Below are 27,690 nucleotides of genomic sequence, written 5' to 3'. Positions count from 1 at the left end.
ACTGCGGAGGAGGTGGGCAGACGTTGCCCCTTCTCCATTGCACAAGGAGAAGGATGTCCTTCAACCCTTTCACCGAGGTGGGAGGCTAGGCCCTCCTTAGCCGTCAGTCAGCAAGCCTGGGGCTAGCCCAGCGCCGCCCCTAGCTCGTTGGAGAAGCCCTTCCCCTCCCATCTTCATTTTCCCTGTCTGTTACAGGTGTCACTAGCTGAGATGTACCACTTCCTCATAGCCAGATGTCGCCCCAAGTGCTTTATTTGCTAGGACCGTTTCACAGATGAGGAAAACAGACTCAGCAAAGTTTTCACTTGTCTGAGGCCCATAGCAGAGCAGAGAAGGGCCTCCTGGTGGCCCTGCTTCCAGAGTCCCCAGATGGGTGGGTGCTTGGAGGGTGGGGGACTTCCCCCTTCCTGTTCTCCATCCCCCAGAAGCCACGTGGGCTGTTTGTCCTGACTTAGGAGCTCACTAGCAGGGAGACAGGCAGGGGAGTTCTAGGTCTGTACACACTGGGAGGCCCTGTGGGGCTGGCCTCCAGGCACATCAGCACTTTCCTTAGTGCAGATGTTCAAAAGCCGGATGTTATTTATTTTTTTAATTTTATTTATTAGTATTATTTTGTTAGTAATTAGTATTTTTTAAATGTTTATTTACTTTTGAGAGAGCATGAGTTGGGGGGGAGGGGCAGAGAGAGAGAGAGAGAGAGAGAGAGGAGGACAGGGGATCCACAACGGGCTATGGGCTGGCAGGAACAAGCCCGACGCGGGGCTCGAACTCACAAACTGTGAGATCATGACCCAAGCTAAAGTAGGACGCTCAACCGACTGAGCCACCCACGTGCCCCAAAAGCCAGATCCTCTGGATTTTGGATCTCGGAAGGACATCCACCGTAAGCACTTCCTAACAAACTTTTTTCCATCTTCAATTTGTCTCCAGGACAAATATACATGCACGTTCACCTACGCTTCTCAAGGAGGGACCAACGAGGTGAGTTGTTCCAAATTCCACGTAGTTTTGTATGGCGGTATCCGTTGTCGTGGAGAAATGCTCTCCAGGGAACAGTAGAGGTGGGTCACACCCACATTAACTCACACTCGTGGAGCTCTTCTTGTGTCACCAATGAAAGAGCATACTCCAGTTCACTAACGATGGCAGGTTTCCCCCTATAATTCCACACAGTGAACAAAAGTCTGGCTGCGAAGAGGCACGTGAGCTGCGGCTCTGTTCCCGGGAGCCTCTGTCAGGGGTATTTTGTTTCCCTTCCGTGATGCATGACAAATCATGATAAATTTAGCAGCTTAAAACAACCCCCGTTTACTGTCTCCCGGTTCTGAAGGTTAGAAGCCGTGGTCAGCGCGGCCGGGCGCTTCATAAAGCCAAAATCAAGGCGGCAGCCGGCCAGCTCTCATCTCCAGGCTCCTTCGAGTTGTCGGCAGAACCCAGTTCCTCGCCACGTGCGACTGAGGTCCCCATTTCGTGGTGGCTGTTTTCTCCGGCGGCCGGTGGCCGAAGAGGAAATAAGATTCGAAACCTAAGAAGGATGTGATTTACCCTTGCCGGCTGTGCAGGGGAGCGCGAGGCAAGGAGCGCAGATGGCCTCTGGGAGCAGATGGCAGCTCCTGGCTGGCGGCCGGGCTTCAGTCTTCCAGCCGCAGGAACTGAGCTCTGCCCCAAGCACGTTGGGAAGAGTTGGAAGGGGAGTCCAAGCCTCCGATGGGAGTGCACTTCGCTGACACCTTGCGTCTGGTCTTGGGAGACGCTGAGTTGGGCCCACCATACCCAGCCTGTGTCGGGGACCGAGAGCTGCTTAGTGGGCAGTGCAGTGAAGCTGCTAAACTTGCGGTCACACAAGGGTGGTGAGTTGAACGGTGCTCCCCCAGAAGCCACGTTCACTTCCTAATCCCTGGAACCTGTGACTTTAACCTTATTTACGTATTTATTTTCGTTTGTTTTTTAACGTGTATTTTACTTTTGAAAGATGGACAGAGGCAGAATGTGAGCAGGGGAGGGGCGGAGGGAGAGGGAGGCACCTGAAGCAGGCTCCAGGCTCCGAGCCGTCAGCACCCAGCCCGACGCGGGGCACGAACCCACGAACGGTGAGATTATGACCTGAGCCAGAGTCGGACGCTTAACCGACCGAGCCACCCAGGCGCCCCTAACCTTATTTAGAAGAAAAAGAATATATCTGCAGGCGTGAGTTAAGGACTGTGCAACGAGGAGATCGTGCTGGGTTATCCCAGTGGACCCTGAATCCAATGACAGTAACTCTTACAAGAGATACTCCGGGGAGATTTGATAGAAGAGGAGAAGACACTCAGAGGAAAAGGCCAAGTAAAGACAGAGGCAGAGATGGAGGGACGCGGCCACAAGCCAAGGGACACCTGGAGCCACCAGAAACCAGAAGAGGCAGGAAGGATCCTTCCCTAGAGCCTTGGAACTGTTCTTGCGTCGCCCATGAAAGAGCATACTCCAGTTCGCTAACGATGGCAGGTTCCCCCTGTAATTCCACACAGTGAACAAAAGTCTGGCTGCGAAGAGGCACGTGAGCTGCGGCTCTGTTCCCGGGAGCCTCTGTCAGGGGTATTTTGTTTGCCTTCCGTGGCAGCCTGGCGGTGACACCTTGGTTTGGACTTCCGGCCTCCAGAACCGGGAGGGAAGACAGCGTAGCGGCTGTAAGGGAGGAGGTTTGTGATACTTCGTGACGGCAGCCCCGGGAAATAATGCCCGCGGCCACAGACTACAAAACAGCCAGGAACGGACGCACCAGTACAAAGAAGAACTCCGAGAATAAGGTACTGGTTTATTCAGGAGGGAGAGCTTCAAGGGTTCGGGAAGAGGCACAAACAGACTTTCCCAAAATCGTTAGAAGAAAAAGGGAAGAATTCATCGTCCCTGTAAAAATCAGTAAACAGCATCTCCCTGTATCCCTGATTATGCTTTGCTCCCAATCAACCAGACTTTGGGGAAAGCCTGCTCTCCTTCCAGAACAGTCTGTGGCATTGTGTCGCCCTACTGTGGCCGTTTATCGGGTGCCGTGCGCTGTGCTGAGCCGTGCACACGTCTCATTTCTTCCTCTCCACGGCCCCAGGAGGCCATACTGTTCTGCCATGACCTAGTTTCACACACGAGGGCACAGAGGCCCGGGGTCCCCCAGCTGGAAAGTGACCGAGGTCCCCGGGGCATATACACCCCTAACCACTGCTCTGTGCAGGAAACACCAGCAACGTGGAAAAGAGCGCGCACGCACACACACACACACACACACACCCGCCACCGACGAAACTCTCAGAGCTACAGCATTGGGGGAGGGAGAGCCAAGTTCAGTGGCGCCGGCTGGGGTGACTGTAGGCTGGAGCCTTGTCTTGGAGTAGCCGTTGCGTCACAAACTGGAATTCCAGCACTGGGCTGCTTTCGTTCATCTTGGAGGAGGGGGCTCATCCTGGAGGAAACCACCTAAGAAAAGCAGGTGCGCTGTGGTGCGGACTCGTTCCAGGAGCACCCGTCTGGAACTGTGACCGAGATCACAGGTAGCCGGCTGCCGGGGCGGGTGGCGCTGTGGGAGCCCGACGGGGCGCTCGGTGGCTGCTGAACGTGGCTGGCGCCCGGGACCCATGGGCTCCCCCCCTCACCAGCGAACGGCTGGCCGGATTCTCAGCGGATGTGCAGGGATGGTTTGAGACGTTCTGTGGGTTCTCCCTAGCGACATACAGGGCAGCACAGCAGAGGTGGCCCTCGGAGCAGCTGGAACGGCAGTCCGGGGGGCCGTCGCGGCCTCTCTGCAGAGGCGTCACCAGCAGAGAGAAGAGAAGAAACCCCGATTCCTAGCCGGCTCCCAGTGCCCCGCTCTCCAGCAGCTCGGACCCGAGGCGCCTGAGGGAGAACAGCCCATGCTTGCTTCTTCGACAGTGGTTCTGCAGGGGGTCGCTTGGGGGGCCGGTGCTGTCGGGTGACATTAGATCCAGGGTGACTCCTAATCTCTCAGTGCCCGCCAGGAGGCCCGGCAGCTGGAGCGCTTGGCCGTGGCCGGTGGGGATGCAGAGTGGCCATTTCTTACCAAGTCAAACGTACACTTGCCCTGTAACCCGGCACTTCCACTGCCAGGGGGTCTGCCCGCGGGTAACGTGCACGACCGTCACAGCAGCGGGATTCACAGTGGCCAACGAGGGAAACAGCCCGAGCGTCCGTCGGCAGGTGAGTGGATACACACAGTGTGTCCACCACACACGCAGGGCAACATCACTTGGTCACGGACAGCAGCGAGGAGGCGCCCACACCCGCTGCCCCGCAAGGGACCCTGAACACACGACGCCCAGGGAAGGAACCAGACACGAGAGGCCCCAGAGTATATGATTCGACTTACGTGAAACGTCCAGAGCAGGCTCATCCACCAACAAAGAAATGAGTTCCAGCTGCCAGAGACTGGGGAGACGGTGTGTGTGTGTGTGTGTGTGAGCGCGCACACACGTGCGGGGGAGGGGTGACTGCCGAGGGAGATGGGGTTCTTTTCCGGGGAGGCGGAATGTTCCGGAACTAGGTCGTGGTGATGGGATGCACACCTGGGAACGTGCTAGAAAACACAGACTTGTTTGCTTTAGAAAAGTGAAAGGTCCAGTACGTAAATATTGCCCAACGAAGCCATTGAACAAGTGACCTGTGGTCGCCCGCAGCAGCGTGGGTGAGCGTCCGGGGCCGCGTGCTGAGTGGAAACATACACAAGACCTGCCTACTGCCTGATTCCTCTCGGAGGACGGTTTTGTAAAGGCCCAGCTCTGAGACGGGAGATGAGGTCCGCGGTTACCAGGATTTCGCGGGGAGGGGTTAAGTGCAGAGGGAAGGGGCCGGGGGATTTGGGGAGACAGAACGGGTCTGTACCTTGATGGGGTGGGGGACACACAACTGGGGGCGTTTGTCAGAGCCCCGGAACTGGGCTCTGTCATGTCCCATCTGTCGTGTGTGTCCTAATAAAAACTGCTAGCAGCTGCCACTAGGCGTCCTCTGTCACACCCAGCCACTTCTGTGCCCGGTTCCCCTAGCTGCACAGACAAGGTCCCAGGGGCTCAGGCTGTCCCAGAACACACACGAGCGTCTGATGCCAGAGCTGGAGCCTTAGCAGCTGCCCACCGTGCCAGCCACGAGACCACAGTCAAGTTCATGTAACCACAAGGTCACTCACAGTTGACCCTGCTGCTTAGAAGCTCTTGGTTTTAAACTGGGTTGGCGTTCGTTTTTTTCAAACCGTGTTTAAATGTTTGCCTCATTTTCAAGAACCTTTTCAGAGCCGTGGCAGACCTCTGTCTCCCAGCATAAAACCATTTCCGGGTGCTCAGAGGCCTTGGGGCCATGGACAGGTGCTTTTAAAAATTTTTTTCAGTTTTTAATTAATTTTAGACAGAGTGAGGGCATGATCAGGGGAAGGGCACAGTGGGAGAGGAAGAGAGAGAGAGGGAGAGAGGGAGAATCTTAAGCAGGCTGCATGTTCCGTGCGGAACCCAGTGCGGGGCTCAATCCCACAACCCTGGGATCTGGACCTGAACCTAAATCAAGGGTCAGGCACGCAACCGACCGAGCCCCCCGGGCGCCCCTGGACAGGTGCTAATTTTAAACAGGGAGGAAAAAAAATCAGGTGTGGGCTGCAGCCGTCCCACCAGAATAATCGGTCCCCACCTCCATGCTGCAGGCAAGTGGCATCTAGATGACCATTTACTCCCATTATAATTAACCTAAACACGGCCTTGCTCTCCTTAATGAAGACGCTCTAACGTTAAATCAGGAATGCCAGTACTCGGTGCATATTATTAGTCCCGGGAGGGGACTGTAAACTCGCATTTTACTAGCAAAATACACAGATGCCGCAGGCAGCCCAGAACCGGCCGTGGTTGTCTGTTTCCATTCGCCGGGTTTTCAGAGGCCGTGAAAACTAGAAGAGACTGTTAGCGGTGTATTTGGGAATCACAACGTTTTTGATTAAAAAAAAAAATTTTTTTTAGCGTTTATTTATTTTTGAGAGACAGAGACAGAAGAGGGGCAGAGAGAGAGGGAGACACAGAATCTGAAACAGGCTCCAGGCTCTGAGCTGTCAGCACAGAGCCCGACCGCGGGGCTCGAACTCACGAACCGCGAGATCATGACCTGAGCCGAAGTCGGACGCTTCGCCGACTGAGCCCCCCAGGCGCCCCTTTAATTGGATTTCTAGAAAGCTAACACGTCCACGTCATTGAAAAAGAAAAACACATACAAAAGCTTTCTGGTGCCTTCCATTGTCCAGGCCCCACCCGCGTCCTCCGTGTAACCATGAGTATCACGGTCTTGGCGTTTGCGCTGAGGACGTTCTGGTCATGCAACGAGCATGAATATAGTGTGTTGCCTTTTATTTTACTCTTTATTTTTCTTGATAGGCTTTATTTTTCAGGGAAGTTTGAGATTCACAGCCAAAGTGGGCAGAAGGCACAGATTTTGATACCCACCCCCCCCCCCCGGGCCCCCCGTGCACGGCCTCCCCCGTCAATGACGGCCGCCACCAGAGGGGACATCTGTTAGAGTCGCCGAACCCGCCCTGCCGCGTCATTGTGAGTCCCGGCCCGTAGCGGACACGGGGCTTCACGCTTGGTCCCGCTCCTGTGGGTTTGGACGAACGTGTGAGGGCACGTCCCCACCGTTATGGCCTCACCGCCCCTGAGCCAGACTCCAGCCGGCTGGCCCAGGGAAGGTTCGCTCACTTTGCAGAGCCAGAGCTGAACCTGAAACCCGCAGAGTGTGCCGTGAGCAGTGAGGCCGCGGGCCCGGGACCCACCTGTGTCTTTCTCTCCCCAGAAGTGGCAGATGAGTCTGGGGACCAGCAAAGACCACCAGCACTTTACTTGCACCATCTGGAGGTAAGTCAGGGGTCCCGGGGTGGCGCCTCGCTGAGTCTGCTGTGGGTGCTCGCCTGGGGTGCTGGGAAGACAGGGTCCTACACCCCAGAGGGCGCACAGGCTGGGGCAGACGTCACACAGGTACAGATCGGAGAGGGGGTTTGCCACTGTGCGGGGGGGGGCAGGGAGGGCGCCCCAGGCAAGCGCATTGACACTGAGGCCAAGAGGGGAGGGGGGAGGAAAGCCGCCCCGGGGGAGGGGTGGGGCTCCCCCCCCCATCGTCACCCTCAGTCCCCCGCCCAGGCTTTGCAGTCCCGGAGCGCCACGCGCGAGCGAGCCACAGCCCAAGAAGGGACAGGAACGGGGGGTGCTCAGCCCAGTGGGGGGTAGGGCGCTGGGGCTGTGTCACATCATGTCCCTGCTCCCCTGGGCCCTGTGGCCTGGAACCGACTTCTCAAGCACTGGTTGTGGGTCTGGCACAGTGCAGGCCCTTTGGGGGAGACACGGAAGTCCGGGCCGGGATGCCCCCCCTCAGGGGGCTGGGGTGAGCACGGGGGGACGGATCCACAGACAGGAGATACTTGGGTTGTGGCAGCAACAGCCATAAAAAGACATGGGGTGTTTTAATTCGCTCATAGGTGCCACCTCACAGTCCCCTGCCTGGTGCTTTACAGACAGCAGGTGCCTGTCAGCAGAGTCGGGGGACCTTCTCCCCCACGCTCTGCGCTGGCCCCTGTTGGCAACAGGCAGAGGCCCCAGGGGCCAGGAGCCTAGCGTCCTAGTCAGGCCCCGCCGAGAGGAGACCCCGTCCGCAGCCCCCTGGCCTCAGAAGCGTCCCCAGGGCAAGGGGCCCCGGGGCGCCCGTCTGTCTGCAGATCACCGCCCGGCCCCAGGGCGGGCGTGTGAGCACCAGCCCTCTAGGTGCCCAAGGACCTGCTGGCCGCAGGGCCACCCGCTCAGCAAGAGGTCACGCCTACCTGGGCTGGCCCCCCGGTTCCGGACACTGACCGATCAGGCCCTGGCAGCCACCAGGGCTTAGAGAATCTGGGAGGCCCCCTGGACCCCCTCCCCCCCCCCACCTGCCCTGGTGCGCCCCCAGTGGGGCTTTTCACATGGCACGCGCTGCCGGCCCTTCTCAGCCCCTCGCTGCTCTGGCCGTGCTGACCTTGTGGTCCTTCACCTGCCCCCATTTGCACCCTCCCCGGGACCTTTGCCCTCCGCCCAGGGCAGCTGTCTCCCTCCCCTGCCTAGTTAACTCCTGTACTTCTCACCGCCGGGGATGTTGCCATTTCTTGGTCCCCAGCACAATGCCTGGAAATGCCTTTGGCCCTCGATGACAAAGCATTCAGTGAATGAACATAAGGCTTCCCATCCTAGAACAGCTGGGGCCCAGAAGGAGAAACGGACCTGTCAGTAAATGAGCCGGACGAATGTTCTAGCAAAGAGGAAAGGCTGACCCTCTTGCCTGCCCCTCTTTCGCAGGCCCCAGGGCAAGTCCTACCTGTACTTCACGCAGTTCAAGGCGGAGGTGCGGGGCGCGGAGATCGAGTACGGCATGGCCTACGTGAGTACAGGCCGCGCGTGCGGGGGTGGCTGCCGCGGTTCGTGCCATCGCAGACTGCTCCTTTCAGACCGCCGGCAGGGGTGGGGAGGCGGGTGAAGTGAGACAGACCTCAAGCCCCCAGGGGGAGATTCTGTAACCCGGGAGGACACGGGACGCCTCGCAGACTCTGGACCCGGACGTGTCAGGGAGATGGCACTGGGCCCAGAGGCCCCCAGAGACCCGGTGGGCGGGGCAGGACACCTGGCCTCCCTCTCCTACCACCTGCCAGTCTCTGGCCAGTGCCCCGCTGCTGGCCAGGCCAACAGGAAGCCAGAGGGGAGGGGCCCACTCTCAAAGTCCTGGATGCTCAGCCCTGGGGACGCGGGACGGCAGGGACGGCAAGGGCAGCAGCGCAGGCGGTGTGCTCACGGGGGTGGGGGAGGGCCCCACGTGCCTCGGCTCCCGTGACCTGTCATTCATGGCCCGGGCCCCTCCCCTGGTCCCCCCTTCTGCCTTTGGGTCAGAAACAGTTGGAAAACCACTTTATTGGTCCAAGAAGGGGAACCAGGAGGGACAGGCATGAAGAGATCTGTTGCCAGGAACTGGCAAGGCCCTTGCAAAGCCTGCAGGCCAGGCCGGCTCGAGGGGGGCGGGGGGGGGGTGGGGGGGGGCGGGGGAGGCGGCTGGCACTGTAGGGACTTCTGCAGGGACCTCGGTCCTGCTCTGCAGGCCCACCCCGGGGTCGTTGAGGATAATCTCTTTTTCTTAAAGTCGGCTCCTGATGGACTTTGATCACCCCGACAAAATACCTTCCCACTCTCGAGGGCCTGATTGCAGAACTGGGGCAAACAGACACGCCGCTGATCGAATTGCTCTCTGGGGTCCTGTCTTCCTTTAAAACTCTTGTTTAGCTGACTTGAGACACAAGTCTGACATTTAAAAATTACAGTCGACAGGCTGCCGTGTTTGTGTCCTTTCCATACGTTAACTGAAGGAAAAAAACATAACCTTCCTCGAGGATTTGCAGCAAAGGCGTGACGTTTTAAGCCGGTTGACAATCTCTTAAGTGGATTAACCACCGGCTCCTCTGGATTTTCTTTCCTGCTTAGAAAAGCGCCAGGCGCCCCTTTGGTAAAAGCAGGTGGCTTTAGCCTGTGCTGCTCTGGGAAGCAGACCGGATCGTGTTCTTTCCTGATTAGAAAAGCTTCTGCGGGTTCTTTTTCAGTCCAAAGCTGCGTTTGAAAGAGAAAGCGACGTCCCCCTGAAAAACGAGGAATTTGAAGTGACCAAAACAGCAGGTATGAAGGGGGGGGGGGGGGGGGGGCGGGGCGCAGTCGGTTAAGCGAGCGGCTCTCGGTTCCGGCCCAGGGCATGATCTCCCGCTTTGTGGGTGTGAGCCCCGTGTGGAGCTCTGCATGGACAGCGAGGGGTCTGCTTGGGATTCTCTCTCTCTTTGCCTCTCCCCCACCTGCTCCCTCTCTCTCAAATAAGTTTTTAAAAAACACTTAAATAAAAAAAAAAACAAACAAAAAAACAAGGGATGTTTGGTGCAGATAGGCCCCAGGTACACAGGCAGAGAAGATGGGGGGGCAGGGCGCCCCATCGGAGAGAGGGGAGGCTACCCCTCAGCGCCCCAGCTTATAGCCCAGCGTCTGCGGACTGTTGCCCGAAAGGGCCACTAGTAGTTATTTTCGGCTTCGTGGGGCAGACAGCCTCTGAGAGGGCAAAGGCGATCCGTAAGGCGCCACAGGTCACTGAGTAGGCGTGGCTGCGTTCTAATAAAACTTTATTGTATGAACACGGAAGCGTGAACTGCCTATCCCTAAAATACCATTTTCCTGTCGGTTCTTGTTAAAGTTGTTTAAAACGTAGAAGCCGCCCTGAGCTCATGGCGCAGGCCACGCTTGTCCAGTCCCTGCTAGAGAACGGAGGGCGCGAGAGTCTGCTCGGAGCCCTGTGGCCCTTGGGGACGCTCGGGGTCGCTCCACAGCAAGGGGTCCTGTGACACCCACACAGCCTGGCCGTCCCGGGCTCTGGGACGAGGAAGAGTTCCTGCGCTTTTCACGCAGAAGGTGTCCGCGAGGCATCGAGGTTGCTGCCTGCCCCGTGTGTCACGGGGAGGCGGGGTTACCTGTGAGGTCGGGGAGCCCCTGGTGTCCTGAGCCGTGTTGGGCTCTGCGGGGCGGGTGCTGGGCAGGAGGAGGGGTGGGAAGCTCCACAGCCGGGGCTCCGGGGAGGGCGAGCGATTAGGACGATGGACACGGGAGTGGGGCCGTGTGGCGGGGAGCCCTGAGGGTCCTGAGGGACAGCAAAGATAAGGTGAAGGACCCCTGTGATTGTGGGAGTCACCGGGCATAGGGATGGAGGAGGGGGGTGCAGTGAGCGGGGGTTTGGGGCATGAGGGGCCTTGGGTCTGGAAGGAGCCCTGTCCTACCTGCAGGTCCTTCTTGGAGGTGTGGGACTGTAGCGGTCAAGGACAAAGGAGGTGGGGTTGCCAGTGCAAACGGGAGGTGATGCAGCTCGGCCGCCATCCATTCTCGCAGGATGACCTCGGCTCTTCCCACGCTGAGCTTTCCGGGGGCTTCTGCTGCCCTCGGGACAGCCTCCCTTGTGTCCCTCACCCAGTGGACTTCAGGCCTGGGGGCCTTTCCGTGTCGGGTCCACTGTGGGGACGGCGCCCGGGCCTGGCCCGGGGCCCGGAGCGTCTCACCCCAGTCCTTCTTCTCTTGCAGTGTCCCACCGGCCCGGGGCGTTCAAGGCCGAGCTGTCCAAGCTGGTGATTGTGGCCAAGGCATCCCGCAGTGAGCTGTGACCGGGAGCCCCCGGCAAGGGTGGCTCTTCCCCATCCCCGCCGAGGGAGCTGGGCCCTGGGAGAGCTGGCGCGTCACTGGTCTTCTGGTTGGGGGGGGGGGGGGGGGGCGCGACTGTCGGTCGACGTCCTCTGAGCATGGAGCACGGGTCTGGGACCCACTGCCCGTCTCTCTTACCTAAAGAGGCACTGACTGAGGCACTCGGTGGGGGGACTCCCAGGGGGACTCCCGGCTTTTCTGAAACCAGTGCGCGCCTCCCTGTGGATCCGGCCAGGCCCCAGGTCACTCCCTGGAAGAGCGATCCTGCCGCCCTGCCTCCAAGCCTGCCGCTTTCTTGCAGTTTCCCCGGGGGACCTTCTTCCAGACTACCTGGGAGGAAATGAAGTGTTCTTTCGTATTTAAATAAATAAGACGATCGAAGAGCTACCACCCAGACTTGGCGACGGGCAGTAGGGGCTGCCTGTCTGGGCGCTCGGGGCTGGGGGCCCAGGGACGGGGCAGGGCCCGGGTGCCGGCACGCCCCTGCCTTGCTGGAGACCTGCGTCGGCCCGGGCACCTGCACTCTCCGCGTTGCCCGCAGAAGCGCCGGGCCCACGGGGGCCGAGCGCTCCAGGGTGGTTGGCTCAGCTAATCTCTTGGATGGCGGCGTGGCGACTTAAAACACCAGCGGGGACAAACACCCACAGGCAAACATAAATAAACCCCCCAAGTGTCCCAGCCACTCAGAAGGGCCCTGGTCCTCCCAGCAGTGGGCCTGGGAGTGTGACCCCCAGCTTGCCCGCCAGCCTGCCCTCTCACCGTGTCCTCTCGTGAGCACACGAGGGGAAAGAGAAACCGCGAAACTCTGGGCTTTGGTCCGCCGGGCTGTGAATCGGATCCTTGCTAATGAGACACACCTCGTGGGCTGGCCTCCCTCGTGCCGACCTGAGCAACGGGGCGCTGCGGTGACCCCAGTTGCCAGAGAAGAGGCGGGTGTTGGGGCTCCCGCCCAAGAGCGCACACCTACAGGAGGTGGGGTAGGACCGTCACCCCGTCTACACCCGCGGCGGGCACCCGTGTCAGGAGCAATTTCAGAGCTCGGTGTGGGCGCGTGAACAACGGCTGTTTCCGGAACAAATAACAAAGGGGGACTTCGGGGGGCCCGCTTGACCCAAGAATGGAATGGCTTTGAGGTCTGGTAAGCACAGGGACCTGTGGGTGTCACAGGGACCCCGGTGAGGGCCGCGAGCCTCTGCCACTCCTGGCTGTGAGGCTCGATGGACTGAAAAACCAAGTGATTCTCAACAGGCCCCCAGAAGTGGATGGCTGTCCGGGGCCTCCTGCAGAAGCAAGGCAGCCGGAAACTGGCAGAAGGGACGCGGCCCCCGGGGCCGCTGAGGGTCACGTGGGCTGGACCCCGGCAGGAGGGACAGATGCTTCCACGGTCAGCCCGGAACCACTGAGCACGTCTGAATCCCTGGGCGTCCTCAAGGATGCAGAGCCCCGGGACACGGCAGGACATCTGGACACAAACTGGCGCCTCCTCGCCCCCGCCAGCCACGTGGGGGCATCCCCTTGGAGCTTTCGGGCAAACCCGCAAAGGACGCCACGCTGGCCCCGGGGGCTGTGGTCGTGATGAGGGGCCGAACCCGACGAGCCATACAGGCCATCTGTGCGGGCCCGCTGGTCTGTCCCGGTGCCCGCTGGAGCGGAAAGGAAACCCGTCGGCGAGGCCCACGGGCGGGTGACATTACACGCAAGCTCGACTTGAAAGGCAAAAGCCCCGAGCCCCGGGAGGACAGGAGAAAGCCGTCAGCCCCAGCGATTCAGTCGCCAGTTGCACATAATGCCAACCGAAGATGTGTGCTTTTATTTAGAGAGCCGTGTCGTGCTCTTTGGTTTTTCTAAATTAAATCTCAGATTTATGGAAAGAGTCCAGGCAGGCTGGACAGCCCAGCAGGGCACAAGTACAGAGCGTTCTGCACGTTGGTTGATGTAGTCCGCATGCAAAGCCGAGGACAAAGGCTCTCATGGGGGGGCTTCTCGGGTACTCAGAATGCGCGTCCCTTCCTGAATGTGAACTGTCCCCCGACGGAAGATGGGAGGACAGGTTTGCCTTCGAGGGCTGGGGCAGAGGTGGGAACAGTGGCTCTTGGGCAAGAGACCTTGGGCTTTTTCAGGGAAAAGCCACAGAAAGGCCACCCTGCATCTGGGGCCGTAATGTCTTGTGGGCCATTGCAGCAGGCCGGGGTGGGGGGAGGGTGGGGGGGGTGGGCGAAAGGGCCAGGTGGGGACTGTGGCAGGCCAGGGGGGCCGCGCCCATGCGGCCTCACCAGCAGGCAGTGCAGGCTCAGGCCAAGTTTTCGAGAAAACTCCAAACCTAGATTGGTACGTGTAACTTCCTTGTTTTTAACTAATGCCAAACGTCTCGAACGATGGACGGAGTCAACCAAACCCATCTTCTGGCCTAAAAAGGCCTGCAGGCCTCCCGTGTGAAGGCTTCGCCCAACAGACCTGGCTCTGCAAAAAACGGTCCCGGGACGTCATTTTCCCCGTCCCCACGGGCGCCCAGAGTAACCTTCCCCGCGCGTCAGGGGACCGGCCTGTAGAGCGTTCTGCGGCCTGTTAAGACGCGTGTCCCCTTCCGACACACAGAAGTCACAGATTCACTCCCACACCCCACGTGCCCATCTGTGCCCCGAGGTGAGAGTGGCGCATCTTCTGGGGGTGTCACCAAAGCCAAAATTGGCTGAGCCTTGCTTTCGGAGGTCTTGGGAAAACGCCTGCCACCAAGCACAAGTGAAATAACCAGTTTTAAACGGGCGCGCGTCTCCGATGGCTTTCCCCTTGAGCCCCGAGCAAGGGGCACACTCCGTCCCCTCCCGCGTGGGAGTCAGGGCAGCGATCCCAACCAAATCCTCGCCCACAGCCCCCACCCCAGCGCTCTCCTGGCTGCCTGCGCTCGACCCCCAGGGCAAGAGCGGGAATCTGTGCCCTCCTAGCCCTGGAGGCAGAGGCGGGAGTCTGCAGTCAAGGTGTCCCTTGGGCTGGTTCCTTCCGAAGGCCGTTCAGGCGGCTCTCCCAGCTTCTGGAGGCTGCTGGCAGTCCTGGCTGGTAGGCACAGCCATCCAGAGTCTGCCCCCACCTTCACACGGCCTTCTCTGTCTGAATGTCCCCTTACGAGGACGCCAGTCATGCTGCATCAGGGGCCCACCCCCGCTCCAGCGTGACCTCAACTGATTCCACCGGCGAGGACCCTATTTCCAAACAAGGGCGCATTCAGAGGTTCTGGGGGCTAGAACTTCAAAGAATTTGGGGAGCTGCAGCTCACCCCCACAACACTCCCTTTCTTCCCGTTCACCACGACCCTGTCGGAAGGAACAGGCAACATCGTTAACATGACGAGGTGGCAGGTGCCAGCCTTCAGAAGCATCGAGGGAGTGTAGGGGTGCTGGGGGTCAGGTCAGGCAGGCCTGGGTGGGCAGCAGCCTCGGGGTGCGCGGGGAGGCCGCGCCCCCGCAGGCTGAGCTCTTCTCCTGTTGAGACGGTGCGGGAGGAGAGGCGACCAGAGTCCTCCAACGGATCAGCATCCTCTCGGGGGGACGGGCGCCTGTCCCGGGGATTTGGCCAGAATCGGGCGGGAGAAAAGAGGTTCTAGAACGACCCCCACCCCCCTCCCCCCTCAGGAAACCCCGGGCCGGAGGTCATATGCTGTCCTCGTCCAGCATCCGGGTGAGGCCCTCGCAGATCCGGCGCAGGTGCGAGCGGTAGGGCTCGGTGGGGCCGTAGAGCGCGGCCAGGAAGTCGCAGTCGGCCAAGTGGCCGAAGACGTGGTTGATGCGGCCGTGGGACTTGGCGGTCAGGTGCGCGCCCACGGCCTGGTGCAGCAGGTCCCGGCACTCGTGCAGGCCGGCGGCCAGCACGCGCCGGTCGAAGGTGAAGTCCACCTGGTGGAAGCTGACGGCCGTCATGGCGAGGCGGCGCGCCCCCTGGCGGAAGCGCTGCAGCAGCGCCAGCTCCTCGCCGCCCAGCTGGCCGCCGCGGAGCAGGACGCCCAGCTTCACGGCCACCTTGACCAGGTTCTTGACCATCCTCTGGGCCTCCTTGCGGCTGCGGGTGAACTCCTTGGTGGCGCGGTACAGCTCGTCCAGCACCTCGCCGCTCGCGTCATCGATGAACACGGCCACCGTGGCCTTGGACGCCATCTTGCCCAGCAGCTTCTTCTGCGCCTGCAGGGCCAGGCTCTTGGTGCTGAACGTGTCCATCCGCCCTGCCAGGGGGAGAGGCAGAGGGTCGTCAGTCCCCGCGCCCCGTCAGTTCCGGGGACCTTCCCGGAGGGCCCCTTTGGGGTGCTACCGCGTCATCCCAGTCTGTGAAATGGGCCCGAGCCTGCCAACCCCCGAGCCCACTGCGAGGCACACGACTGGGTGCAGGGGGGGGCGGGGCACGTCGGCCGCGACCGGGAGCCACGCGATGCCACGGTGTGGGCTCCCCAGAGCTGCCGGGCACAGGCAGGCCTCCCGGAGGAAGCGACAGGCGAGAAAGCGGGCGGAGGGGCACTGCCCGGGCCGACAGAGCTTCAGGCCTGGAGGCGGGCCGTTTTGTTTCTCTGTTTAACGAAGCTCTGTGCCCAAGGCGGGGCTTGAGCTCAAGACTCTGATGCTCGGGGCACCTGGGTGGCACGGTCGGTCGAGTGACTCTTCGTTTGGGCTCAGGTCATGGTCTCGGGGTCGGGGGATCGAGCCCCACCCGAGGCTCCGCGCCGAGCGGAGAAAGATCCTCTCTCTGTCACACCCTTTCCCCACTCTCTAAAAAATAAAAAATAAAAATAAAAATAAAAATAAAAAAGGAAGGAGGGTGTCAACTCAACAGAGTTGAGGCATGACGGTGACATCTGGGCAGGATGTTCTGAAGGCCACCGCTTGCGGGCCTGGCACCAGCCTTGCCGCGGGGTTGAGGAGGACCTCACGGTGCGTTGCGACAGGTGGAGTCCAAGCCCCTGAAGTCCCGCCGGGCATTCCCCGCCCCCATCCTGCAGTGAGACGGGGTCCCAGGCCCCAGCTGTTCAGAGTGGCGGAGCCCAGTTGTTCCCAATCCCGCAGCCTTACTGGCCCTGTGCGATTATAGCAGACGGCCAAGGCCCGCCTCCGACGTGGGCAGCATCCTGGGCTGTGGGGCCTGGGGGGGGTCACAAGTGAGGTTTCTAGAAACATTGCTCCAACGACCCCGCCTGTGATATGGAAACACTGACCTGTGACAGCTCCCACCCTTCCTGGGCTGGGACAGTGGCAAGGGGCGTGGCAGTCCAGCCCTCGGTGAACAGGGACCTGTCTCCATGCAGACTACTGGATTCCCCAAGCTCTGGAGCCTCCCTCCAGCCGCCTCCTTCCTATAGTGCCAGAACCTTCCTAAGCTGCACATCTGGGCATGGACCGTTTTCTTCTGAGGACGCGGGTCCCAGGACCAAGCCCCACACCCCATTCAGATCCCGGCATCTTTGCCGGTAAACTCCTATTCATCCCCCAAAGCCCTGGCCCCTGAGCCCCGGCCTCTTCTCGAAGTTTCATCCCTCAGCTCCGCTTCGATACTGTCTCCTCCCGAACAAACCCACGGTGAGGCACGGCCTCTGGGCCACACACTGCCCCTCCGTCCCCCATCACTGCTCCGCCCCTGCCCCGGGCTTCACTCCCCAACCGTCCCTTGTCACCCCAGCCCACGGGGGAGGGAAGGGGCCTGATTCCTTACCTGCTGTGTCCTTGGAGACTCCAGAAAAATGAATGAGGCGATCCTGAGAGCCACCTCCGGCCCGCACCCATCGCCCCAGGCCCTGGTCGAAGCCACCCCCACCCTAGCCCCAGGCCAGCCGGACCAGGAATGCCCCGTGGGTGCCCACTCAGCCCAGAGCCCCCACAAAGACCATCTTTGTGCGAGCTCACACCCCGGGAGAAGTCCCCTCCGCCTGCGCTGCCCTCAGAGGTCAGGGTGGCCACGGCGAGTACTGGACCGCCTTCCCTGCCCCCCACACCAGTCACCAGACCCCGGGGCTACGCGGGCCTGGGCCGGAGCAGGGGTGCTGCTGACTCAGCACCACGGGGCAGGCCCTGAGCCGGCAGCGTGTGACCGTTTCCTCATATCCACCGGGTATTAGGATGGCTGCCAGTTTGCTGAAGAAATGACACAGGCTCAGAGAGCCTGAGCCACTGCCCTAAGGCCACACAGCAATACCCTTGACCGCCCGCCTCTGCGTGCCTAACTTCCTCCGCCTTCCCTGCTTGACGGCTTCAAATCACCCGAGTTTCTCGGGCGCCGGGAGCTGTGTCAGCCACAGATCCAGCCCCCCGGGGCCTGACGGCTTAGCCAAGCAACATAACCGCCCCCTGCCTCAGTTTCCCCATCTGTAAAATGGGGAAGATAGAACTAACTCTGTCCTAGGGCAGAAGGTTGTGGCCAATCCAATGCCCCCCCCCCACCCCCACCCAGGCTGCGAGCTTCCCTTGGGCCAGAAGCTGGATGCCCCGGCCTAGAATTCTGCCATTCCAGCTCCCTGAATGCACACACCTACTCCTCTGTCGGACTCTCTGGAAAAAGAGCGGCTTGGCACAAGGGGTGCCCGTGCCTCCCTGATGCCTCCCACCCGTTTCTCTAGAATGTTCTGTCCTGTTCCCTCTACCGGGGCCCCTCCTCTCCCTATTACTCATCCTGTAAACTGCTCATCCAAATCTCAGTGTCACAGTCACCTCCTCCTGGAAGGCTTCCTGGATGTCCCAGGCTGGGCCAGGTGCCTGGCGGCTCCCGTGGCGCCCTGGCGTGCTCCATTTTGGCCTCGCACCCTTTGGTTTCATTGCTCATCTCCCTGGCCTGACGGTGCAGGCAGGGCCTGGGTCTCCCTTGTCCACACCGTGCCTCCAGCAGTCAGCCCGGGGCCTGGCACACAGCGGGCACCCCGCAAGCGTTCGTCGAATGCATGAGGGAAAGGATGTCCGCGAACGGAAATGAGAAGAAACCCCAAGGTCCTGAGTCCAGTCTCCCCAGCTTACAGATGAACAAACTGAGGCTCGGAGAGGAAAAGGCCTTTCCCTGGGTCCAGGGATGAGGCCAAGGTACCTGGGCCCTAAGTGCCCTGGAGCCCTGGTCTTGCGGCCTATCTCAGTCGCTGTGTGACCCTCGGGAGGATTCCATCCGTCTCTGGGCCTTGGCTCTCCAATCTGCCAAGTCCTGAGGTGCGATGTGCCGGGAGGGGAGCTGGGCCCTCAGCAGGACCTCCCTCCTCAGCCCAGAAGGAAAAGGGAGCCTCCCTCTCGGCCTCCACACTCCTAACCCCTCCGGCCAGTCCCCAGACCCGCTGACACCTGGGCCAGCCCAGCTGCGTGACCCCCCCCCCCCCATCCCCGACCCATTGTTCTGCCAGGAACCCCCCATCCACGCAGCCAGACAGGGAGATGACTACTGTCCCGGGGGAGCGGGCCACAGACTAAAATAGACCCCGGCCTTCCTTCCTTCCTGTGCACTCACCCTGGTCTGAGGGCGGGCAAGCCAGGAGGCGGCCAGACGGCCACATCAGCCCTTCTGGGGCGGGGCCTTCCCAGGGACTGCCGAGGGGCTCGGGGACCAGACGGTCAAGTGTCCACAGTCCCTGATCACCAAATGCCAGGGCACCCCACTGTCCTCAAAGCTGAAAAAGCCTGCTAAAGGATCCAGGGCACGGCTGGACCATCCCCTCGGTCACTGTATGAGCATTTATGGAGCACCAACTGTGTCCCAGGCACTTGGGGGTACTGGAATGACCAAAAGAGCTCCCGTCCCTGCCTTCCGGGGGACTCCAGCCTTCTAGAGCCAAGCCACCTTGTCACTCACAAAATACTTTGGGAGGGGGCACCCAGCTGGCTCAGTCGGGAGAGTGTGCGACGCTTGATCTTGGGGTCGTGAGTTCGAGCCCCACCTCGGGTGTAGAGATTACTTAAAAATAAAATCTTTTTGACATACATAAGGCTATTAAACAGCCTGAGGCAGACGGATCAGGGAAGGGGGTGGAACATCCCATGTTTTGTACAAAATGTTTGTACGAGTGCAAAAAGCCATCAGGCTTCTGTGGTTGTGCGACTCTGATCATGCTGAAACCCGACAAGCTGCACACTTTGAAAGGGCAAGTTCTATGGTTATGTGAATTAGATCCCGATCACACACACACACACACACACACACACACACACACTCTAACCTCTCTCCAGAGAAGATCCATAAATGGCCAGCCAGCAGCTGAAAAGATGCTCAGCCTCATTGGCCAGTAGGGAAATCACGATGACTTCACCGCCCCCTCCCCCCACGCCCCACCTCCCAAGCGTCAGCAAGGGTGCGGAGACACCACGGCCCTCGGACACGGCTGGTGGGAGTGGGAAACGGGGCAGCTGCTGTGTAAACCGGTTTTCCGGCAGCTCCTCAAACACCCACAGACTTACCCCCACGACCCAGCAATTCCGCTCCCAGGCATCTGCCCAGAAGACGGGGGAACGCACGGCCATGCAGACCGCGCACGCGCACGGCAGCGCGGTTCACGTGGCCAAGGAGTGGCGTCAACCCAAGTGGCCGTCAGTGGGTGAAGGGACAAACAGGGCGTGTCCGCAGGGTGCTGGAATATTGCCCTGGAACGTCACTCGGCCGCGAGCAGGAGCGAGGCGCCCGTGGACGGACCCGAACACACGCCGCTCAGGGAGGGAGCCAGACACGAGAGGCCACACGGGCTGTGAGTCCGCGGGTGTGAAACGCCCACAACGGGCTCGTCCAGGGACGGGAAGGGGGCTCGTGGTTGTCAGGGGCTGATGGCTGATGCGGATGGGGCTTCATTTGGGGGAGAGGGAATATTCTGGAAGTTGAACACTTTTTTTTTTTTTTTTTTTAATTTTTTTTTTTCAACGTTTATTTATTTCTGGGACAGAGAGAGACAGAGCATGAACGGGGAAGGGGCAGAGAGAGAGGGAGACACAGAATCGGAAACAGGCTCCAGGCTCTGAGCCATCAGCCCAGAGCCCGACGCGGGGCTCGAACTCCCAGACCGTGAGATCGTGACCTGGCTGAAGTCGGACGCTTAACCGACTGCGCCACCCAGGCGCCCCTGGAAGTTGAACACTTTAAAGCAGTGAATTTTATATGAGGATTACATCTCCTCAAGCCAAACACTTCCTATATATATATGTATATATATATATATAAAGTGTATATATTTTACACCTCTGTGCCCCTTCCTGTATACATTTTAGGCCTCATTTTTTAAATGTTAAATAAATTTATCAGGATTTGGCCCATATTGTGGCACAAATAAAAGGATGGCACGAGTTGAGATCTGTAAATCACTTCTACCTTGCCAGGCACACGGCGGGCAGCCGGGGATACGTGGCTGATCGAAAATGATTCCCTCCTGGCAAGGTCAGGCCCCCGCACTTGAGGACAGAGCGTCTCTTACAGGTTGGCATAGGGGGCGTCGCGGTGACCTTGTAGCTACAAATTCCCATCAGAGAGCGCCCCCACCAGGCGCCTGGCTGGCTCAGTCGGTTAAGCATCCAACTCTTGGTTTCGGCCCAGGTCCCGATCTCACGGTTTGTGACATCGAGCTCCAAGTCAGGCTGCACGATGGCACAGTGGCACCTGCTTGGGATTCTCTCTCTCCTTCTCTCTGCCCCTCCCCCAGTCGTTCTCTCTCTCTCTCTCTCTCTCTCTCTCAAAATAAATAAATAAACGTAAAAAAAATTTTTTTTAAGTTAAAAAATAAAATAAAAGCGTGCAAAACCCCACTCGGTGGTTTATGTTTTTGGCAGAACGTTAGGAAGTGGGGGCCCGGGGGCTGCTCCAGGCACGTGGCTGGCTGCCTCGTGTCTCTGGTCCCTGCCCCGCCCCCCCCCCCCCCAAGTGCCAGAACATCCTGTTATCATCACAAGCAAAAAGAAAGCCCTCCAAATCTCCAAAAAGGCCCCCAAGAGGCATCTCCTTTGCCGGAAGGCAGAGACACCAGAACCCAGTGAACACAAAACAAACAGGGTAATTTCAGAGAGAGAGAGGGGCCAAGGGGGTGGTGACAGCCAGGGACAGCAGGTGACCTTGGCCAGGGTAGTCAGGAAAGCCTCTCTAGAGGTGGAGCTGCTGGAACTGGGACCTGGAAGGACAAGGTCTGGGGGAAAGGTGAGCCAGGCAGAGGACATAGCTAGTGCAAAGGCCCTGGGGCAGGACTGTGCCTGGTGTGTTAGGGGAGCAGCGAGGAGAGTGAAGGCCACCGTCCAGGTCCTCCCACAGCCCCGACCCCTCCCCACTGGGACTCCACACAGGCCCCATGCCCTTGGGGGCAGCTTTCCTATCTATGAAATGGGTGTCCAGGTACAGAGTCCTTGGCTCTGTTGCCTCCTGCCCTGCCCCAGCACTCTAGAGCCCAGTCCTCCTCTGCCAACCCCACTTTGTCTTTTGGACTCCAAGCTTTGCCCTCGTCCCCAGTATGGACACTCCCAACGCCCTGCACATTGGCCACCGACGCTGACCTTGAACGTGCAGACGCAAAGGTCGGAGGCAGGACCGTACCTGAGCCTCCCTGGGCAGGGGCAGGGCACACACCCGTCCCCCCAGTGGCCCCTGTTCTGTCTGATCCCCTTGGTTCCCAAACTCAGGAGCCGGGCCAACCTCCCCCTCGCTCGGGCCACGACCCCGTCCACCAGTCTCCCCGGGGCTCAGTCGGTTCCAGCCTCGCCCATGCCCTCGCCGCCCCTGCGTGTGCGGCGCCTCCGGGGTTGGGGGTAGGGGGCCTTCTCAGCCTCGAGAACCCCCCGCTCCGAGAGGCTCTCCCTGACGTGCCAAACCATTCACCCCTGGTCTCCCCCGTCCAACCTGGGCTCGCTACAACCCACCCACACATGCCCAGGGCACAGTCCCACTGCGGGGGGCCCCTCAGCCCCCACACGTTTCTGGTTCGACACCCTGGGCGGGGGGACGACAGGGATGTGGAGGTGGGGGGGCGGGGGACAGGGATGCCCCAGGGCAGGAGATCCAACTTTCCGGCGTCCTCACTGCCCCACAGGTGCCCCGCGAAGGCGACATCCCATTCGCCCCGCGCTGAAAACTTCGTACCCGTTACCAGCTTTCCAGAAGAAACAAACGTGCCCCCGTATGTTTCTCCCCACATGAAGGACGTGCGTCCCACGATTTGCAAACACAGTAAACTATACCGGCTCTGCGGAGCCGATCGAGTCTCACCAAACGCTCCCGATGGGTTTTGCCAAACTGGTTTCGGTAGCGAAACCAGGGGCGTGCTTGGCAAACACGTGCGGGGCCGGCACGGGTGGCCTCTGACCTGTGCCTGCACACGAACGAGCCAGACGAGCGTGAAACAAGCCAGAGAACGAGGACTCCGCGCATCCATCAGCAGGGAGAGCAAGTTCCGGGCCGAATCCGACTGGTCATTTTCCAACAGGGGGAGGAGACTGCCTCCTCAGGGCTTTGGTGCTACCCACAAGGACACAGCCGCAGATGTGACACTTTCTTAAGTTTAATTTTCCTCATCGACAGTTTGTTCGGCGCCTCTTTCTTGAGTCAGACCGGGAGGTGGCAAACTAAGGCCCACCGTCTGTTTTTATCAATAAAGTTTTATTGGCACACGGCCACAGTCACGGGCTCCCCTGCTCCCTATGGCTGTCTTCACGCTCTAACGGCAGCCGCGAATACATGGGACGCGACCCAACGGCGTAAGAAGCCGACAATACTTACTACTGGGCCCTTCGTGGAAAAAGTTGGCCAACCCCGGGTCTAGACGACCAACAGAACAATAAATCCCACCCCGATCTGTGGTGGTTGCCAATTTCCATGGTGTAAATTTCCCCACCGTGGCCAATTTCAAGCTTCGGACGCGACGTGAGCGGACGTGGGGGCTCACCGTCTCCCCCAAACACATACGGCAGATAAACGTGGCTTCAAGAGCGCAGATTATAGTAAGAGGCGGAAGAATAATTAGAAAGTTACAATTTATGACTATTTATGACTTTGCTTTTTGTAAGTTTTATCAACATACGATTCACATACCATATAATCCGCCCTTTAGTTTTTGAGGTCTATTTATTTTTTTTTAGTAATCTCTACGCCCAACGTGGGGCTCAGACTCACGACCCCAAGATCAAGAGTCACGCACTCTGCGGACTGAACCAGCCAGGGGCCCCAAACTTCGCCCTCTTAAAGTGTACGACCGAGGGGCACCTGGGTGGTTCAGTAAGGGAAGCTACCACCTCCTGATTTCGGCTCAGGTGGCGATCTCACAGTTCGTGGGATCGAGCCCCACGTCGGGCTCTGCAATGACAGTGTGGAGCCTGCTTGGGATTCTCTGTCTCTCCCTCTCTCTGCCCCTCCCCTGCTTGTTTTCTTTTTCATTTTTTTTAAATTTATTTTTGAGAGAGAGAGAGAGAGAGCCAGCGGGAGAGGGGCAGAGAGGGAGACACAGCATCCGAAACAGGCTCCAGGCTCCGAGCTGTCAGTACAGAGCCCGACGTGGGGCTTGAACCCATGAACCGTGAGATCGTGACCTGAGCCGAAGTCGGACGCTCAACCGACTGAGCCACCCAGACGCCTCCCCGCCTCACCCCCTGCTTGTTTTCTCTCTCTCTCAAAATAAATAAATTAACTTAAAAAAAAAATAAAGTGTAAAACTCAGCGGCTTTGATACCTTCATAGAGTTGTGGAACCATCACCACTAATTCCAGAACATTCCATCACCCTAAAAAGAAGCCCCATCCCCATCAGCAGCCACCCCCTCCCCCCATCCCTGGCCCCTACGAAACCCCTTCCTGTCCGTGGAGGAGCCTGTTCTGGACGTTTCACACACGCGGACTCACGCCCCGCGTGGCCTCTCGTGTCTGCTTCCCTCCCTGAGTGTCGTGTGTTCGGAGCCCGTCCGCGGGGCGGCGGGGGTGGGCGCCTCGCTCCTTTTTATGGCCAAATAATATTCTACACCTCCGTTAGAATAAACATTATTAAAACATAATGTATTGAACTGTAGGGTCAGTCTGTCGCTTTTCATAATGGCTGTGTTTAACAACCCGACCGTGAAATTCCTGACCGGGTGGCAAGTGACTCCCGCGGGCTGGGACGAGCCAGCTGCCGCCAGCCCCTGGTCCACGGGCACCCTGTCCCCACCACATGAATTCTTTATGTCCCACACAAAGGGTGTCAATAATTGATGAGCCAGCTCAGCAGGGCCAGGCCGCCACTCCACCCCGCGTCTCCGAGCCCCAGCTGCGGTGGCCCACGGTGGCCTCGGGGGCCCCAGGCCTCTGTCCACAGCAGCAAATGCCCCCGCCGTCCCTGTTCCCGCACGATACCCACTGCCAACACGAGGGCACCCAGTGCGTCGGGCTCTGACCAACCGTCGCTCGGACCTCACACTCTGTGCCCGTTTTAAGTAAGGCAAGAGGAAGAAAGGAATCTCTGGTCTGAGGGGCCTGGGGCACCCACGGTTTTCAAAGCGGGTTCTCCAGAGCCCTCGAGTGGCCTCCCCAAGGACGGGCGGGGTTTGGCCACCTGCTGGCGGCAGCGGGAGCCCGATTTCCGCTGAAGCAGAGCTTGGGGGCCAAGCAAGAGTGTCGGGAGACCACGGCCCACCCTCTGCAGGAAAGGCCAGGCCGGGCTGGGGCTCGGGCCAAGCAGGTGTTTAGCAGCAAGTGGAGGAGGCTTCAGGGTCCTGTGGCAGGAATGTGGACGCAGCCCCGCCTCCCCTCTTCACAGCCCGAGCTGGGCCCCTGGGCCCAGGGCCCCCCCTCCCCAGGATCCTGCTCTCACAACTCCCCATCAGGCCTCCCTGCAGCAGCCACCGGGGGGCGCCCGTGAGCACCTGAGTCAGGACCCAGTCCTCTGCCAGGGTAAAAGTCCAAGTTCTCCCCTTTGCCCACGAAACCGTTCAGGACCTGCCTCCAACTCCATCCCCTCGCTGCCCTCCCCTCCTCCCTCCTCCCCTCACTCACTGTGCTCCTGGGCCTCCTCACTATTCCTCCAAAACTCCAGGCCTGGCCCTGCCCCAGGGCCTTTGCATGGGTTGCGTCCTCTGACTGGAATGCCCTTCCCACCAGGCCTCCACGTGACTGTTTCTTTCTTGCCGTTCAGGCCTCAGCTCACATGTCGCCTCGTCAGGAGTCCCTCCTGCATCCCCCACCTAAACTGACTTCCACATCCCGCCCGCCTGTCTCTCTATCATCTTCATGCAGTTACAATGAAGCATGAGGATATTTCTGGATGGATGAACACCCATATCCCCCGAGTCCGATCTGAGAGCCAAGCGAGGGAGGGCCCCGGCTCGGCCTTGGTCGGTGCTGAGTCCTCGGCGCCCTGCACCAGGCTGTGGCTCACTGCAGGTGTTCAGAACCTGTCGAATGAATAAATGACCTCCCGGCACCAGGGAGGGATAAAGTCCAAGAGCTCATACGAGGTCCTCACTGTCCAGCCAGGGAAACTAAGGCCCACAGAGAGAGACAGAGGCAGCCCAAGGTCCCATAGCAGTATAGCACGAGCCCCTCTAGAGGGGGGCTCCCCCAGGTAAATGCTCCCCCAATTCCACTACCCCACTGGATAGCAGTGGAAATCGAGGCCTGGAGAATGGGGCCTTAGGAGATCCCAAGGGCTCAGCCAGAGGAGCTCTGGATCCCAGGGAGATCCCCCCAGGCGGGGGATCCCAGGGAGTTATCTCGTGGTGGGGGGCCCAGGGGAGGTGCCCCGGTACCTGGTCCTGGCCTGTCCATCTCTAGGACCCCACCTCTAAGTCTCTAACCCCTGGGGCTGCACCCAGACAACCTCCAGTCATTATTCAGCATCTGCCTCTGGGCGGGGACCTTTCCGCCACCGCAGCTGGAGCTGTGTCCTCAGGCACCCCCTCCTGGCCCCATGGGACCGACAGGGGCACTGAAGCCTCTGAAACCCCACCACATGGGATCACCAAGCAACGGAAGGCCCCTCTCCTCCCCAGGCTTGAGATGAGGAAACAGGTTCAGAGGGGCGTCTGACCTGCCCAAGGCCACACAGCCAGAGGGGACGTCACGGGGCCTCCAATCTGCACCTGTCTGACTCATCTATTGGCTTAAGGACCTCCCGCTTTCATCAGAGCAGGGTTCAAGCACCCCCCCGCCGCGAGCACTCCCCCCCCCCCACCTCAGGGGCCTGGGCACTCACCCACCACCAGCATCCCAGACCACCAGGCCCGTCGAGTGGGAAAAGCACAGCCCAGGTGTTTGTGTGGCTGGGGCTTTGTTCCGGTTTCCATAGGTACAGCGTCCCTGGGCCGGCCCCTCCAGGCTCCTCCCAGCTGCCCAGCCCTGGTCTGGCAGTCCCCTGGCCCAGCCCATCTAGGCAACTTGTTATGTTTTAAAATTGGTGCCCGCGGACCCGGCATAGCCGTGAAGGAACAGCCCGGGCAGAGACCCCGGGGCAGGACCCCCTCTGGCGTGTTGGAGGAACGTGGAGGTTGGTAAGCCTGGAGCAGAGCGAATGAGTGAAGGGGAGAGAGGGAGGGCCAGGAGGAGACACATTCCTGCATTTCATCCTGGAAGCAGCCCTCTCCCCCAGGGAACTGTGGTCCTTCCCACTTTACAGACAGGAAACTGAGGCTCAGAGAATCCAATCACTGGTTTCTGATACCAAGGTGAGTGGCAGATCGAGAACCTATCCCTCTGATTCCAAGGTCTAGACCCTACGACCACTAGGCTGAACTGCCCTCACCCCACTGTGCTCCCCCTCCCGGGCATTCAGCTCCCCAAACTGGGCTCAGGTATGCTCAGGAAGCAACCTCGGAGGCCTGTTTACAGCTGCGACTGTCCCTCCTCCAGGAGAACGCCCCCAGGATAGAGGAGGCGGTGATGCGTGCGGATATGGGTCAGGTCACCCGCCAATTACCTTGGCAGCTACAGTCCCAATTCACAGCTGACAAAACTGAGGCCAAAGCTTCAGGGCACTGAGGAGCTCCCAGGTGGCCAGTCTGGGTGGGCCTGGCCATGACTCTTCCAGCTGCCTGGACCAGTCAGAAGCCACACGCATGCCCATCGTCACACCTGTGGCCAGGCTGTCCACCACTGGAATGCCCTCCCGACTCTGGAATCTGGCCCTAGCGCCTGGCACCCTGCACTGTGAAAGGGGCAGAGTCCATCAGAGTCCCCATGCGGGTGAGGGGACGCTGGACTCAGAGCACAGCCCCACGGTAGGGAGGGCAGTTCACCCAGTCTGCCTCCCCCTACCCCACGCAGTCAGAGTGACAGGGACACCGAAGGAAAGGAAGAAACAGAGGCAGGAATACAGACAGGAGGAGCAGGGGCATGGGGGCGACACAGACAGGGCGTCCAGACGGCCCCCGAGGTGCGGAGCGCCGCGGCATCGCTCGCTCACCTACTCTCCGGGTCCTGTCCGTCGGTCCGACCGTCGAGGCTCCGTAAGGCCGCTCCCGAGGGGCCGTTGCGGCGGCCGCGGGACTCGCGCGGGAGGACTGAGAAGGGACTGGACGGGCGGGGCGGGGCGG

At 59.9% G+C, this 27,690-nt stretch overlaps 2 protein-coding genes across 4 annotated transcripts in view; one reads left to right on the top strand and one right to left on the bottom strand.

Annotated features, from left to right (window-relative positions):
• MYDGF (myeloid derived growth factor) overlaps positions 1 to 11,624 on the top strand; it is a 12,264-nt gene extending 640 nt beyond the window's left edge. Inside the window, exons 2-6 of the mRNA XM_045491610.1 lie at positions 931 to 981; positions 6,805 to 6,866; positions 8,328 to 8,409; positions 9,614 to 9,686; positions 11,121 to 11,624. Of these exons, the coding sequence (XP_045347566.1) occupies positions 931 to 981; positions 6,805 to 6,866; positions 8,328 to 8,409; positions 9,614 to 9,686; positions 11,121 to 11,200 (348 nt within the window). The 3' untranslated portion in view covers positions 11,201 to 11,624. The remainder of the gene's footprint in view (positions 1 to 930; positions 982 to 6,804; positions 6,867 to 8,327; positions 8,410 to 9,613; positions 9,687 to 11,120) is intronic.
• Positions 10,158 to 27,690, bottom strand: TNFAIP8L1 (TNF alpha induced protein 8 like 1). Of its 3 annotated transcripts, none has more exons than XM_045491608.1 (2): positions 27,561 to 27,690; positions 10,158 to 15,447 (listed from the first exon to the last, which is right to left on the bottom strand). In XM_045491608.1, exon 2 carries the CDS (start codon positions 15,440 to 15,442, stop codon positions 14,882 to 14,884), a length of 561 nt encoding a protein of 186 aa, XP_045347564.1. In that variant the 5' UTR covers positions 15,443 to 15,447; positions 27,561 to 27,690; the 3' UTR covers positions 10,158 to 14,881. The 3 variants fall into 3 exon arrangements, with proteins under 3 accessions (XP_045347564.1, XP_045347563.1, XP_045347565.1); XM_045491607.1 differs by lacking the exon at positions 27,561 to 27,690 and adding an exon at positions 26,355 to 26,769 and having other exon boundaries at positions 13,972 to 15,447; XM_045491609.1 differs by lacking the exon at positions 27,561 to 27,690 and adding an exon at positions 16,923 to 17,239 and having other exon boundaries at positions 13,972 to 15,447.

The sequence above is a fragment of the Leopardus geoffroyi genome, chromosome A2, assembly GCF_018350155.1.
Source record: "Leopardus geoffroyi isolate Oge1 chromosome A2, O.geoffroyi_Oge1_pat1.0, whole genome shotgun sequence".
Lineage (NCBI taxonomy): Eukaryota > Metazoa > Chordata > Mammalia > Carnivora > Felidae > Leopardus > Leopardus geoffroyi.
The sequence above is the reverse complement of the archived record's forward strand: the minus strand, read 5'-3'. Positions and strand labels throughout refer to the sequence as shown.

Coding starts and splice junctions, on each gene's coding strand:
- TNFAIP8L1 (XM_045491607.1), bottom strand. CDS start 26,718: ATGCAGGAATGTGTCTCCTCCTGGCCCTCCCTCTCTCCCCTTCACTCA. Junction 15,448..26,354: donor GTCTGGGATGCTGGTGGTGG/GTGAGTGCCCAG, acceptor TCCCCCTGGCAG/GGCGGATGGACACGTTCAGC.